General features: G+C 45.0%; 1 protein-coding gene across 2 annotated transcripts in view; it reads right to left on the bottom strand.

Moving 5' to 3' along the window:
* The window catches only part of NCKAP1L (NCK associated protein 1 like), a 152,898-nt gene that overhangs the window by 81,534 nt on the left and 54,477 nt on the right, over window positions 1–16,887 (bottom strand). For both annotated transcript variants that reach the window (XM_075591726.1, XM_075591724.1), the window contains 4 exons: window positions 15,450–15,589; window positions 14,826–14,957; window positions 12,471–12,689; window positions 10,934–11,070 (listed from right to left, as the gene is read on the bottom strand). In XM_075591726.1, coding sequence (XP_075447841.1) covers window positions 10,934–11,070; window positions 12,471–12,689; window positions 14,826–14,957; window positions 15,450–15,589 — 628 coding nt within the window. The remainder of the gene's footprint in view (window positions 1–10,933; window positions 11,071–12,470; window positions 12,690–14,825; window positions 14,958–15,449; window positions 15,590–16,887) is intronic.

Genomic DNA, 16,887 nt, shown 5'->3' on the forward strand with positions numbered 1-16,887 from the left:
CAGATTGTCCGTCCATGGCCGATTCCTTACATGGCGCAAAACGCCATTAATGCAGTCTCGAATGCCTTTCATTACAGGATCTGTAATTGTATAAAAGCGCCGCAATTCCCCCAGAATGGTCTTTCTTAAATTGGCAGGAAGCGCCTTTTTTACGCGATTTCCTTCGTAGTTCACTCTGAAGGCCCAGTCGCAGTACAACGAGTAGGGCACATGGTGCTTAAAAAGTAACAAGGCATACTTGTGGGGTGCACCAGCACTCATCACCCTATACGTCTCCCTGAGTGCCGGTGGCAGATCACGCAGGGTGATGTCAGGCACCGTATCGATGCGAGCGAATGTAGGTCTTCTGGGAGGGGGGTATGCTTGAGGTGACGGGTTGGTTGTCTGGGAGGAAGCTTTCCTCCAGTCTTGGTCACCGTGTTGTCTCCTGGCGTGGTCTTGACGGGGTTGTCAATGCCCTCAACGGCATACATGTACACTACATCTTCTGGTGGAGGGGGGTATGCTTGGTGATGGAAGGGGGTCGATGCTCCCATTCAGCACATCCATGCCACCCTCCTGCTCCGGCGTTGGGGAAACAGGGGCATGAACACCGAGCAAATGATGTATACCCGCTATGTCAGCCTCTATCTTCTCCATCCATCGATCCATCCGTTGATCCATATGTTGCATCCGTTGATCCATATCTAGCATCCGTTGATCCATATGTAGCATCCGTTGCTCCACATTTAGCATGGTCTCCAGAAGCACATCTATCTATGCCAGCACAATAGAGTTCCCGGGGATATCCACAGTTATCCCATGCTATCCGGTCTAACAAGCTGCTTCTTGTGCATGGCGTGTGGACATCTGGGTGGATGGGTGCAACGGAGGATGAGATGGGGGTTCCATGGAGAGAAGCGACAGCAACGTCGAAGAAGGGTGGAGGAGGTGACCTGTGGATATCCGGTAGAGGAGAAGCGGCCAGCGTCGTCGAAGAGGGATGGAGAAAGTGAACTTTGGATTTCCGGGCGAGAAGCAGAGTCGTCTAAGAGCAAAGGAGAAAGTGACCCATGGATTTCAGAGGCACCAGCGGCAGCGTCGTCGGATAGAACTGGAGAAGATGGCCTGTGGGTTTCCAGGAGGGCGGCGGCAGCGTCGAGGAAGAGGGGTGGAGAAGACGGGCTGAAGATTTCAAGGACAGCGGCGGCAGGGTCGTCGAAGCGTATGAGAGGAAGTGGTCTGCGGGTTCGATGGGTTGGCTCCCATTCGTTTTGCGTCGAGAGTACATCACCGTATTTCTTCTTGACATAATAAGGCTGACGTCTATGAAAACCCTTAGCCTTTGGGGTTAGCAGAAGGTTTTCTTTATTGGCCTTAGCCTGTCGCTTTTGCCTTGGCATGGAAACGGCAACTGCCTTTCGCTTTTTCTGCATGACAGGCACGGCAGAGGCGAGTGGGTTCCTGCGTCTGTAGAATCGGGGTTGATCCATGGAAGCAGATGGCATAATGCAGTATCTGGACAAGGGCAAGTTCAGATAAAGGTCATCGAGTGGTGGGCTATGCAAAGTGTGTAACCTTTTATGCAAGGCGGCGAGGTACAGGTGTTGAAAGTGGGCGTACTCTAATGTGAGTCATTACCGTATAAACACACCATCCATTTTGTGGATTGACTGCACATTGAATACACATCGACTAAATATCGAATATACATTCTTGTGTTTGTATTTCTTTCTACTCGCAGCAATGCCATGATTATTACAACAGTATATATATTTTGTATATTTTGTATATTTATATTACAACAGTACTGTATATATATTTTTTATATTTATATGTAGCCAGGTCCCTCTTGTCATACTGACCCCCCTCCTTTCTCTGCGCAGGGCCGCCGAGGACGAGGGAGTGAGGGGGCAGGTGCGCGAGCCGCGCGTTACCTAGAGTTGCGGCCGGTTGCCGGGGACGCGATTGGGCCGGTTGCCGGGGACGCGAGCGGGCCGGTTGCCGGGGACGTGATCGGGCCATTGTTAAGGCCGCGGTCGCGTTGCTGCGGTCCCGGCGGCTCGCGGAGCAGGGCGCCACCATTGTTAGGTGCGTTGCGCATTCGCGCAGGGGCTAGGAGCGTTGGGACAACTCCAGGGAGATCGCGCATGCGCAAAAGGGAGCAAAGAAAGCCCGCGAAGCCCTAGCCTACCAGGGAAGGCTTCAGGCAGGGACTACGAGTCCCAGGAGCCTCGGACCACCCCACGTGATGCCAGGGAGCCAATAGGGCTTAGGATCTCCAGGCAGGCAAGTGGATACAATTCGCGGGGTTTTTGGCAGACAGACAGTTGGTGACCGGAGCAGCTAGGGGAAGGAGGTAGGGTGCAGGAGTCAGTGACTCCCTGCACTAGGCCAGCATTCCCCTAGGCCCCAGATAGCCCTGAGTCACAGTAGCTGTGTGTTGTAGGGACAGGCCCTAGGTTAGGAAACCTGCCCCATTATCTATTTGTTAGTTAGGGTACAGCGAACCTTGCGGTCCCTACTGAGAGACTTGGGCTCAAGTCTCGGTCGTTTAAGAAAGCTGGACTATCTCCAAGGAGGATCCTGGATATCGTGGAGGAGCGCGTCTGACCCTTTGCGAAGTTGTTGCTGATCCGAGCACCGGAGTGCTCAGCAGGTACTATACGTATACAAGTGCACCAACGGGCCCTTAGTATAATAGTGACTGCGCAGTCACACATATTCTTTTGCCTAGAGTGCTGGACATTGTGTGGGGTACTGGACACGGGGTGGAATCATCCGGTGAAGGGTTGATAAAGTGTTAGCGTCTGCCATGGCGCATAAAGTGTTAGCGTCCGCAATGGCGCATAAAGTGTTAGTGTCCACCGCGGCGCATAAAGTGTTGGAGTCCGCCGTGGCACAAGTTAGCGTTAGCGTTGTGAGAGATGCAGTGGTTAGTGTCTCCTCTAGGGAGGGACACCCGTTATTCAGTGTGATAATATATGTGTTGTATGCTGCTCACAAGTAAAGGTATTTGGTTATCTCACATATCGTGTATATGGTTATTTATATGTGTCCTGCGAGGACTAATTCCTGCTTTGCTAGGAACCATCGCAGGTGGAGGCGCTGCACCAAGTACAAGAGTACTACTAGTTTTAATATATTGCCCCAGGTTCCATGTGGCGGAAGCTCAGCCCTCCTGTGAGCCAACAGGTAAAGCATCACGCCCTGGTAACATTGTATGTCCTTTGCACCCACACTATAATCTGCGATATTGCTGCATATTAATAGAACAATATATTGTATCCTGTTGATCTACTGTCTCTAATATTTTTACTTACCGGATTGTTTTTCTTTACATTGTAGGGAGACAACTCTTCTGGTGGACAAAATGCTGCATATTAATAGAACAATATATTGTGTAGATCTATCTCATTGCATACTATTTTTACTGCAAATGATGTGCTGTGCTTGTGGCCTACTGCACTGTAACTTACCGGATTGTTGTTTTTCTGTACACTGCAGGGAGACAACTCTTCTGGTCGACAAAATAAGTGAGGAGAATGATGAGAAGAGTGCATTAAGGGTCAAATACACTCTGCAGGAAAATCACAATCTCTCTGTATCCGAGACCAGCATAAAGAAGATGAGACCCAGCATTGGATGGAAATATGGACGTGTGAGGTTAGTACTGGACAGTACAGGAGGTAAAAGTGTTGTTTAGGAAACTGTACTGTACCGCTAAAATTATTTATTCCTTGTCATTACAGAGCGTACCACATGATACGGGACGTAAACAAAATAAAAAGAGTGGTCCAGGCCCAGGCATGGATCGACAGTGGAGAAACTTTCCAGGATTGCATCTTCACTGACAAGTCTACTGTGTCGCTGGAGAGATTTGCAAGCTTTGCATTCCACAAAAAAGGCCGCATATCTTTGAAGCCGCGGCCAAAACACCCCGTAAAGCTGCATGTGTGGGGTGCCATCTATAGGCGTGGACCAGGATGCATTGTCATCTTTGAAGGTAAAATATATAAAATATAATGTAGCCTTATACACTGTACTTTCCTAGTGTAGCCTCACTGTATGCACTGTACTGTACTATTGTGCAGTTTTTTGAGCACTTTTCTTTTCTTGCTATAGGAATCATGAATAAAGCTTTCTTCCAAGACAACATTGTCCCTGAGATAGTGCAATACATCACACGCGAGTTCCCGGATGGTCACCATTTCTACCAGGACAACGATCCGAAGCATACCGCGTCAACAGCGCATATCCTTGAGCGCGGTATCAACTGGGTGAAGACGCCAGCGGAGTAAGTGCGGTAACCGTGTCTCATTTTTTTCCCACTGTTTTTACTGTGTACTGTATCTCTTAAATTAATTGTCATTTTTTTCCAATGACAGATCGCCAGACTTCAATCCGATTGAAATGCTCTGGCATCAGCTGAAGGACCATATCCGGAAAGTGGTGAAACCCTCCAAAAAGGACGAGTTATTGAAAGGCATAATGAGTTTTTGGAACGATGTACTCACCGTGGAACGCTGCAATAAATATATAGACCATATTGCGACTGTGTTGCCCATTGTGATCGCGCGTAATGGGCAAGCATCAGGAAAGTAGTACTGTACTGTAGTATTGTAAGTACAGTATGATACAGGTAAGTATGACACAGATTTTTTCGTTCATAATAGTCAGAGTATACAGTAGTTACAGTTTTTTCTTTACAGAGAGAGCAGCACCAGACATCTGTTACATAGTATTTAACAGTAGTCAGAGTATACAGTAGTTCCAGTATAGCCTAGTTTGACAGTAGTACAGTAACTGCCTACTAACTGCTCAATTTTTTTCTTTCCAGAGAAAGCAGCACCAGCCATCTACAGTAGTACTACACATCACACAATGCCATAATACAGTACGTACATAACTGCTCTAATTTTTTGTTTTCTTGTCGTTTCAGGAAAAAAGGGTGGCCTGGGGGAGGTGGGGTGTTGTGTCCAGTCTAATCTTTTTGTACAGAGAGTGTACCTGTTCCGGTTTGGAAGAGGTGTATCAGCGGGCACAACGAGGCAGGAAAAACGTAGCAAGTGCTGGACTGTGCTGTAAAGTGTTCCTTGATTGAAGCATAGTTAAAAAGAGGGGGGGAAAAGGATGCCCCTGCACCTCTAACGCGTTTCACCCAAGCATGGGCTTTTTCAAAGAGTAACACTACCCGTCTGCAGGCTACTGATATACCGGATGTGAACCGGAAGTGACGTCATACAGCGAATGGGCTGTGGGTATGCTGCGTGCTGTATGATAGACTGCCAGGCTCATGGCTTGACGGCGCTCACATATAGCGCAAGTGCGCCACCTATGGTGCCTGTCAGCCAGTGAGCCGACACCAAACGCACAGCAAGCTGCATGATGGGATACTGAGTCCCAGCTGGATGACATTCACTCGGCACCCATGGGATTCAGTGTCATGCGCAGTAGGGACTAAAAAGTTAAAAACAAATGAAAACGAACATTTGAGCAATCTACTTTTAAACATCATAAACAATACGATTCATATTATTAATCAAATATAAACCTTAATGAAATCTAAATATATACAAAAATAAATTTCATAATGTGTATATCATAATAGAAAGCAACAGATGAAAAAAATAGATGAAAAAAATAATAATAATTAAAATTAAAAACAAGTAATGGCAGGGGTAATGGGAATTTCCAATATCTAATTGATAATGGTGTAAAGCATATTTTTAGTACATTTATGTTGCTATTATTACAATTCGTAGTTAGAACAATTAGCTTGATCAGAACATACTCAGTTGCACTTTAGAGTTTTCATATATATAAATGCAATTGTATAGAATAAAATAACAAGACCAGCAAAACATTGCATAATTAGACATGCTGTTAATAATGATTGCATTCATCAATATGGTTAACCGAACACACATGTGTGAATTTTGCAGATCTCATGATTAATGATATAAATGGGGAAGGGAAGGGAAGGGTGGGAAAAGAAAGGGGAGGGAAGGTAGGGGAGGAAAGGGAGGAGGGGGGGGGAGGAAAAAGAGGGAGGGAAGGAGGGGGAAAGGGCATAGAAATGAATTAAATATTGTCATATTTATAACAACATATTATAAACATATTATAAACATATGGACTGGATTTAGTGAGCAAAAGATATATATATATATGATGTTTGGCATTCCTCGTTGAACATGATATAAAAGGACCAAATAAAAGATATATCGATATTTTAAATAAATGCTAGGTACTAAACATTACAAATAGACAAAAATATTTATTTTGTCATTGTCATATTAATTATGATCACTTACTCAAAGGAGTATATTAATGGGCCATATGGGCGAACTGCACGAACAGGAACACATGTTTTACAGGGTTCCCTGTGGCAAGAGATAGATGGTTCTACAAAAAATGTTTTATCTCCCAATCCACGTTGATACCTCTAGGTGTCATGGTATCTAACGTGAAGATCCAGAACATCTCTTTTCTATTTAGAGTGCTCTGACGATCTCCACGTCGGACTGAGAGTGGAATGTGTTCTAGACCACTGAATGTAAGGTGGTCCAAATTTCCTTTGGGACATTCCATAAAATGTCGTGCCACAGGGAACCTCTGGTCTTTGTTCTTAATACTTCTAATGTGCTCCATTATTCGAAGTTTTAATGGTCGTATCGTTCGCCCTATATAGCCCATACCACAGCCACATGTCAAGAGATATACTACATGGTTGGTGTTGCACGTAATAAAACTCCTCAATTTGGTTTTGTTTTTTTTTATCTTTGACTGAATTGTTTTAATTGGTTTTGCATAGGAACAGACTTTGCAAAAGCCACATTTGTAAAAACCCATAGGAGGGACAAAACATTTGGTTTTTGTATGTGGTTTTGTATACATACTTGGTGATATATAATTAGAGATGGTCTTAGCTTTTTTGAACACAAATTTGGGTAACTTTTCAATGTGTGGCTTAAGTTTATTATCCAATGACAAGATGTTCCAGTGTTTTGATTTAATGTAATCTTTTTGTACAGTCAAATGTACAGCATATAAACAGCAGTAATGATGTACACAAAACCTCTCCTCTCTCAATGAACTACTGTACTGTACACAGAATGAGGAACAAGATAAAGCCGGAAAAAATAATATTAATATATATATATATATATATATATATATATATATATATATATATATATATATATATATATATATATATTATACATTACAGTATATATTATTAAATAATATTCTTATAAATATGCATTATTCATGTTTATCCATGTTTTAAAATGTTTTCTAAATGTTTATCCTATTTCAATCTGCCAGAAGAACTTAATAAAAACTGCATTATGTATTATTTGTATTTTTTGGTTCCTGATAAAATTAAGTAAATATTTATTTACATTCCTGCTAATCATAATCATTGACAACACCCACCCCCCCCCCCCCCCCACACCCACAGTACACCAATGAATAAGAATGAATGGCAAAACAACATGAATCAGTTAATGGTTTTTTTAACTCTCAATTCTCACAATGCTGTGCAAATTAGATTTACATTTCAAATTCGAGAAGGGATTTTCCAAAGCGTTACCGTAAACAAAGCCTCAAAGGGTTGGGGGGGGGGGGTGAGTCATGTTCAGTAATTAGCTAGCTCCCATCTCAAAAAGGATTACACGCAGGCGCAGTGAGGCTTTGTAGCTCGGCTATGGACGGATTAAGAACACAATGTCAAGATTCAGAAAATTAACGACTCTGTGGAGGGGGGTTGGGTGACTCATGCGCAGTAAGCAGCAAGCTCCCATCTCAAATAGGATTAGAGTATACGCAGGCGCAGTGAGGCGATTGATGCTCAGCTAGGGATGGATTAAAAACACAATGACTAACTTCAGAAAATTAATGACTCTGTGGAGGTGTCTGTCGATAAGAGTTTGTGTGTGCGTGGGGGAGGGATGAAGGATTAGTTGTGCAGCAGTTCAAAGAAATTACATAGAGTAGAGTACAGTACAGTAATTTCAAAAGGCAGTTCATCATAATACTGTAATTTGATCCCTACACCCCCAAATACAGTACATAAAAAGCACACAAATCAACCATGTGCAGGCAAACGCACAGATTGAATATCGTAATATCAAGATTGTTTTTGCAGGCTTGTGGATAAAATAACAGTTAAAAAATCATAATTAAAAAAAAATTTGGGGGGCACTCAAGCAAGCAGTGATGGGTGAAGTTACAGGCGCATGAGCAGGAATCAACTAGCTCCCATCCGAAAGAGGATTACACACAGGCGCATAGAGAGGTGATGCTCTGTGCAAATCAAATTCGAGAAGGGATTTTCCAAAGCGTTGCCGTAAACAAAGCCTCAAAGTTCCCATCTCAAAGAGAATAACACGCAGGCGCAGTGAGGCTTTGTAGCTCGGCTATGGACGGATTAACAACACAATGTCAAGATTCAGAAAATTAACGACTTCGGGGAATTTCCAATCCTTGAGCTAGCCTTGTGTGTGTTCGTGGGGGAGGGGGCTACAGGGTACAGCTGCATGAAGTTCAAAGATAAAGACATACTTTAATTTCAAAAGACAGTTCATCATAATAATAATACACCCCCAAATACAGTACGTAAAAAGCACACAAATCAACCATGTACAGTCAAACGCACAGGGTCGCTGTCAAAAGCTACAGCACAGATTGAATATCGTAATACAGTAAGATGGTTTTTGCAGGCTTGTGGAGAAAAAAAATTACAATAAAAAAAAATTTTACATTTTTTTTTGGTCACTCAAGCAAGCAAGCAGTGGTGGGAGAAGTAACAGGCACATGCATAGTAATCACCTGCTGTCAAGCAGGAATGTGATTGAAACCAGACACACGTTCAAAGGAATGGTGTGGGAGAGATGTACTGCATTGTAGAGAAGATAAGAAGTTGAAATACCCTGCAGTGCAGTTAATTATCCTGAGCGAGGGGAGAGCGCTGTATATGCTGAAATGTGACACTGTTACTGTACTGTACACGCCTATTCGTTTCAACAATTTTCAAATGAGACATACTGTACAGCAGCACAGCACAGCACTGCAAATGCATGTATACTTTAAATATGCAAATTTACAATTACTGCACGCGCGCGCACACACAGACTGTGTACTGACGTAGGTTGAACCCGCGAAGGTATTAGACTTCCAAGACAGCAGCTCGCAAACGCCCCCCTGAGTTTTTACACGGCATTGCTGTATTGCAGACGGCGAGAATAAAATGCTAAAATCACGAGCGCTAAAATAACGCAGTTCACTCTGGGCGAAACAAACAGAAAACCGCACCTAACCGGTATAATCTGAGAGTCGCGGATCTAGCCGACTTAGACTCAGGTCGGCCGCCACTGTAGCAAATGAGTTTATGCAGACTTCAACAAACTAGGGAACCTTACCCTTAACACAGAAGTCCTGCAGTTGTCTATGTCAGGGGTGCTCAACTTCAGTCCTCAAGCCTCCCCAACAGGTCAGGTTTTCAGAATATCCCTGCTTCAGCACAGGAGGGTCAATCAGTCCCTGCTGCAGCACAGGAGGCTCAATCAGAGGTTCAGTATTTGAGTGAGCCTCTGATTGAGCCACCTGTGCTGAAGCTGGGATATCCTGAAAACCTGACCTGTTTATGGGGTAGGGGAGGGCATGAGGACTGGAGTTGAGCACGCCTGATCTATGTGTAAGGTAAAATGTTAGAAAAAAACACATGGGGTAGGCAGATCTATGATATATGTCTCCCCCATAAATCTGGAGCTTACACGTACAGGAAAGTCTGTCACCTCTACTGTATCTCTGTATTCAGGCTGGGAGCTTAAGGATATGCAGCTGAGGCCATAAAGAGAGAGAAAGGATAGCCGAGGAAGAAGAGACAGGTCTGTCCGTCCAGGTCAGCCAGTTCAATTGGCCCATCAATAATCAAAATACAAGGTGTAGTTTGGCTTCAGGAGTAACAGATAGCCCATAACTGAACAGGAGTTGGAAACTATATTGCAAGAATTAGTGTCCAACATGTTTTGTTCTGTTGCAAATGTAGCAGGGTATGTCTCTGTCTACCTGTCTTTCCCCATGTTATGCAAGTCCCTGCTAGCTGCAGACTTTAACAGGTTAAATCTGTGGGCTTTTGACCCCCCTTGTGCTCCTCTCTGATGGACAGGAGTAAAGTGGTGTCTCATTGTCTGTGTAAGCTTATCAGAGATAGGTATAGACCATGAGCCCGCCCCTCCTGTTTTTCCTAATGAGAGGCAGAGCCAAAGCTATCAGTCCTGTTCCTGCTCTGGAGGAGAGAGGAAGCAGAGAGCTGTGAGTCTCTCCCATAGCGGGATGAGCGTGCTCACCCTCAGCCTTGTGGCTGAGGGAACATCTGACCTAAGAAGATGACCCCATACTATCTGGGTCAAGCACCATCCAGAGGTGGGAACCCTCTGAACCCTTGCACCGCTGAAAAGATCTGATGCAGTGACTGCTAAATAAAGCCCCTTTGTTAATTATACACCAGCCTGGATTGAGTCAGTGCATGTGGTGTATGGAAGATGTGCTTCAGAGAGGACTGTCTCTGGTACTACCAGAGCCCCTTGAAGCTGGAGGCGCTGAACACCAAAAGGAAAGAACTACAGATGACATTAAAAGCCTCTCCTGATCGCCTTATCATCACAGATTAGCTCAGAACTCCTGAACCTAACAGGTGTGCCTCAGCACCACACGATAGCAATAGAGTGGATCTCCCAGAGGGTGGGGGAAACAGTGTTACACAAATAAACAATGAAACAGGATGTCTAATAGATTGAACTGGAGACTTATATGTGTATATCTAAAGTTTCCAGCCCCAGGGAACAGCCTAAGAGTCGTGCTGCATCTCATATCAAAACCAGGATCAAGAACGCAATGCCACAATTTGTTGCTCGTAAGCCATAACGTAATATCCTCACCATACCTGACACATCAGAGTATTCCTCAGCATTGAGGCCATGCTCCACACCCATGTCTCGGGGAAGATTCGTAAAGCTTTTCATTGCTGGAGAGAATACAATTAACCCAGTGCTGGCTTGGCGAAGGAGATATTCCAGGTACCTAGATATGAACACAAAGCACAACGTTCAATTATAATATTCATTCCTTTGTGATCGAGGTGTTAATCGAGAAATGTTCTAAAACTGTAACCAGTATATGCAAATGTTTTGATTTCAAAGCTGCTAACAAAGGTTATATTGTAATTACTATTATTAAAGCAATATTCCTCCCTTCCCAACTTGCTAAAGTATCAGTATCTGTGTTGTAATGAGAGAAAATAACTTGTTATTGGAGAAAAGCTCTAAGCCGTGATTATGCTAAAAAAAATGCCGGCGGCGGCGCCTGGCGCAAAAACAAAATACATTGATCCAATTGAGGTAACGATACCTCGAGCAACGTGCGCGCCGCCTGGAACTGCAGGGCGGCAGACTGGAGAGGAGTCAGAGGAATTTGTTCTCGGGAGGCGATGGCCGCGTCATGTGAGCGGTTCAGCCAATGAGCGCGAACCGCTCATGGCCACGCCTCCCTGTTTCCTCTGCTTCTCTCCTCTCCTGTCTCCTCTGCCTGTTCAAGATGCCACTCGGCGGCAGCGTGATGATGACGTCACCAGATCATGCTGCCGCCCAGCGGCATCTAGTATAATCAAATCAAAGCTTACGGCTGTGTCCATAGTGCAGGAGACGGCGCAAGCAAAAACAAACACTAGGACGCCGATGTGTATGTGTATAGTGCGCGAGCGTGTGCTCAAATGCGAAGGGGCGACCGGTGCTTCGCGCGACAACCTTGCTTGAATTTGCATGGGATCGGTGAAAGAAAAAATGGAGCACGGCAGCGAAAAAATGGGAGGGCTACAATACTAAAGCTAAATAAAATCAATTTAATGAAAAAAGTGACAACATGGCACAGGTAAGGTAAGTAGACTCTAACACATTTCACGCTTCTTTCAGCACTTCTTCGGAGAGTGAGCGCGTGCTCAAGCGCGACCGTTACTTTGCACGACAACCTTGCTTGAATTTGCCGTGCAACGGCCAGGTCACGTGAGCAGTTCGCCCAATGAGGGCGAACCTGCTCCGTGACATCACGACCGCGCCCCCGACACGCCTCCTTGTCACACAGGCGAGCGTGACGCCGCACGAATGGTCACACGTGCGCACGCATTCACTATGGACGAGACCTAAGGCATGGCAAGTTTTTAATGAGCAATACTCTGCAACCTTCGTTGTGTCCAACTTGTCCAATGCACAGTAGATATTATCACCAATTCCATGATTGTTGAAATATTGATCTGCAACTCTCTCCAAACATTGTGAGAGTTAATGTAGCAAGTGTCCACAAACGTATGGGTCATCATTATCTGTGTCATAATGTCTATAGTACTGCTTTGAGGGCCTAAGCTACACAAACAATGTTTTGTAGCCATATACATGTGTAATATTGGAGAGATCTTTAAAGCCCCTTACCAATTGGTGTACAAAGCAGTGATAGTCTGCTCCCCATTAGAGTCAGTTGGCTGTGTCTGCTGCAATAAGGCACTTCGTATGGTACGTGTCACATCAAGGTTAACCAAGTTGCTCACGGACTGCAGAGAGCAGAGGTACGCACGCATCCCATGCAGGACCTCAGAAGGGCGTTGAATCTCTCTTGTGACTGAGTTACAGCCCACCATCCAGACCAAAGCTCTGCAATAAATGCACTTTTGAACAAATTCATTTTAATCACTTCAATTACTAAATACATGTCTATATATATATATTTAATCTACTTTGATGACCACATTTTTCTTCATAACATCCCCTCTGTTTCTTCTTCCCATCCTACACCTCTTCCTAACTCTCCTCCTGCCTTCCTTGACTCTTTTTCCACTGTCTCAGAGGAGGATGTGTCACTGTTGATCTCCACTTCTCCCTCTACCACTTGCCCTCTTGACCCCATTCCCTCCCATCTCCTAAAACCTCTTGCTCCTACTATAATCCCTACGCTCACACACATTTTTAACTCCTCCCTCTGCTCTGGAACCTTTCCATCCTCCTTCAAACATGCAACAGTCATACCATTACTCAAAAACAGCAAGCTTGACCCTACCTGTCTTTCTAACTATCGACCTGTCTCCCTCCTGCCTTTTGCCTCTAAACTCCTTGAACGTCTTGTATTCTCTCGTTTGCTCCATTTTCTCAACACCTATTCTCTCCTAGACCCTCTACACTCTGGTTTCCGCACTGCTCACTCCACGGAAACAGCCCTCACTAAAATAACTGACGACCTCCATGCTGCCAAAGACAGAGGTCATTACACTCTGCTCATATTACTCGACCTCTCTGCAGCATTTGACCCCGTGGACCACTCTCTTCTCCTTCACATTCTCCATACTCTTGGTATTCAGAACAAAGCTCTATCCTGGATCTCATCCTACCTCTCCCATCGTACTTTCAGTGTCTCTTCTGCTAACACCTCCTCCTCCTCTATTGATCTCTCTGTGGGGGTACCCCAGGGCTCTGTCCTGGGACCTCTTCTCTTTTCTCTGTACACACTCTCTCTAGGTGACCTAATAACATCTTTTGGGTTTAAATATCACCTCTATGCTGACGACACACAAATATACTTTTCAACACCTGACCTTACACCTGCTATACAGACCAAAGTTTCTGAATGTCTCTCTGCTATATCATCCTGGATGGCCCTCCGTCGCCTTAAACTCAACATGGCTCAAACAGAGCTCCTCATACTTCCTCCCAAACCTGGCCCTACTACCTCCTTCCACATTACTGTTGGAACTACGATCATCCACCCAGTAGCCCAAGCACGCTGCCTAGGGGTCACACTCGACTCCTCTCTCACATTCGCCCCTCACATTCAAAACATTTCTAAAACTTGTCGCTTTTTCCTCCGCAATATAACAAAGATACGCCCTTTCCTCTGTTGCTCGACTGCTAAAACTCTGACTCAGGCCCTCATTCTCTCCCATCTTGATTACTGTAACCTCCTGCTGTCCGGCCTTCCTGCCTCTCACCTGTCTCCCCTACAATCTATCCTAAATGCTGCTACCAGAATCACTCTACTCTTTCCTAGATCTGTCTCAGCATCTCCCCTCCTGAAATCCCTCTCCTGGCTTCCAATCAAATCCCGCATCTCATACTCCATTCTTCTCCTCACTTTTAAAGCTTTACACTCTTCTGCCCCTCCTTACATCTCAGCCCTAATTTCTCGCTATGCACCACCCCGACTCTTGCGTTCTGCTCAAGGATGTCTTCTTTCTACCCCCTTTTTATCTAAAGCCCTCTCCCGCCTTAAACCTTTTTCACTGACTGCCCCACACCTCTGGAATGCCCTTCCCCTCAGTACCCGACTAGCACCCTCTCTATCCACCTTTAAGACCCATCTTAAGACACACTTGCTTAAAGAAGCATACGAATAGCACTGTGAACATTCTGAAAACATGATACATAAAGCTTGGCCCCCTGCAGACGCACTTACCAGAACTCCCTCCTCCTGTCTCTGTACGTTCTCCCTACCTACCAATTAGATTGTAAGCTCCTCGGGGCAGGGACTCCTCTTCCTTAATGTTATGTTTGTCTAAAGCACTTATTCCCATGATCTGTTATTTATATTATCTGTTATTTATTCGATTACCACATTTACTGTGAAGCGCTATGTACATTAATGGCGCTCTATAAATAAAGACATACAATACAATACAATAAGAACTGTGAAATACTAACACACACTTTGTAAAGCAAGTTGTCACTAGATCAGCTCTCTACAGATAAATCTGCAGTGGTAAGATATATTTTGCAGCATGTTCTTATTGTTCAACATACCGGCTGAGTCGTGTTTCCAAGTGGGAGCTCAGGTACTCGGCAGGAGTGACCACATGCTCAAATACCATGATACTCCTGACGTGGTTTAATGCCATGGAGAGTTCACAGAGTGTCTGGTGTAGCTTGTCCATGCTGTGGAATGCAAGAGAATCATGTGTATTTAGTGCCACATATGACCTAATAACTCAGGGAATTAATGCAAAGATGCTACGGGTGATACTTACTAAAGTCGTAAGGCTGCAAAATGGGGCAAAACCCGTGCCAAAGAATTGTACCAGATTTATTAAAAAAATCGAATGCAATTCCTTTTCTTTGATAAATTTGGTGCTGTTTGTCATTGCTTATGCCCCAGTTTTACATCCGGGAGACTTTAGTCAATAACCATTATGTCTGCTAATTAATGGAATCTGAGAGGACTGGAGGCTGAGGGGCTACCGAAACCTGTCATCCATACAACTCTCCTGGACAAGATGGATAGAAAATGGAGGCAACACTGGTAGCTAACAGGACTCTGAAAGAAGTGGTTGGTCAGGGGACCTTTGTAGGGATACAGATCTCGACTCCATTATATCTTGTTTGGGAGTTAGAATATGTTGCTGTTCAGGAATAAATAGTATTGCTCACTTTGTGGTCACACTGCGATCTCTTCTTTGGCTCTCGCCACCTGGCTTTTCCTGTTCAGGTTCTGCTTTCTTGGGCGGTGGTTTTTTTAATCTCTTGTTTCTAACTTTGCTGATAGTCCCAGCGCTGTGCTTTGGGAGCAGCTGAAATACACACGTGTGGTTAGCAATCCCACGCATAACTGCATTCTACTCAACACACTAACTACTTCTGGGGTAGCGGCGGGTGTAAGATTACAGACATGGACTGTTTGAAACTTTGAAATATCACATACTTTTGTAATGCTTTTAAGGCACTGAAGAAATCTGGTTACTTGCATATGGTATTTCAGCAACAGGGCGGGGGATCTAAATTATACTCTGACAAAATCTTACAGATGGTGAATTTAAAAGTCACTTGCATTACATTACTGACACAAAACAAATAAAATATATATAAGTAGTGGGGTCCCCCTTATCTGCACAAAGGAGGGGGAGCTGCCCTGCATCGGTCCGCTGGTGCCCCGGGTGATCCTCGAGGCCTCCATCGGATTGGGGGAAAGTTGCGGCGGCCATCTTGGAATGGCTCCGCAAGTAACTAAGTGAACTACAACACCCAGAAGCCTCGGGGTGGGGATAGGCCACATGGGCCATCCCAGCCAATTAGGAGTGAGCAGCCATTTAGTGGATACAGATCTCCTCCACAGAACTAGGAGCCAGCCAGCGTGGTTAGTCTGGAGGGAACTATCAAGGAGGACGGACGTGTCCAGGGAGCCAGTTAGCCTCTGGACTAGGCCAGAACCTTGCCCCTAGACCCCAGTTAGGCCCTGATCCTGTTCTAGTGCAGTATTGTAGAGAAGGCCCTAGACAGGGACTCTTCCCTCTTAGAGATCCACAAAACACGCCGTCGGACAGACTTCCACACGGCTATCTGCAGCCTTAGAATGAGACTGCAGGGGACCACCACTTGTAAGGGGTGAGGGGAATTTTACAGACCCTGCATCGTGGCACCACGGATGCTGCTCTGCTAACAGAGGATCTCACTAATTCACTGGTTGTAGCCAGGAAGGTACCCACCGTGCACCACCACACCTTAGGGAGGGTAGCGCTACATTCATACACTTTGGGGTGGGAATTGTTCTGTGGACACCGGGGTTCTAGGTGTTCAGGGCACCCTCAGTACTTTGGGGGAACAAACAGGGGTACTGTGGTACTGTGTTACAGTGTTACCGTGTTACTGTGTTATTGTATTATTGTACTGTGTATTGTGTTATTTGCCATACTGCGGGACCACAGTAAAGAGGAGTTATATATTATCTGGTGTGATATTGTTTATTGCTGAGTATATTGTTTCCTATGCGGAGTAATCCCACTTACACTGGGATCCTCATAGGTGGAGGTGCTGCACCGCGAGATATAGCACCCCAGGCTCCCCAGAAGCAGTCATCACAAGCCCACCACTA

This window comes from Ascaphus truei, chromosome 3, assembly GCF_040206685.1.
Source record: "Ascaphus truei isolate aAscTru1 chromosome 3, aAscTru1.hap1, whole genome shotgun sequence".
NCBI lineage: Eukaryota > Metazoa > Chordata > Amphibia > Anura > Ascaphidae > Ascaphus > Ascaphus truei.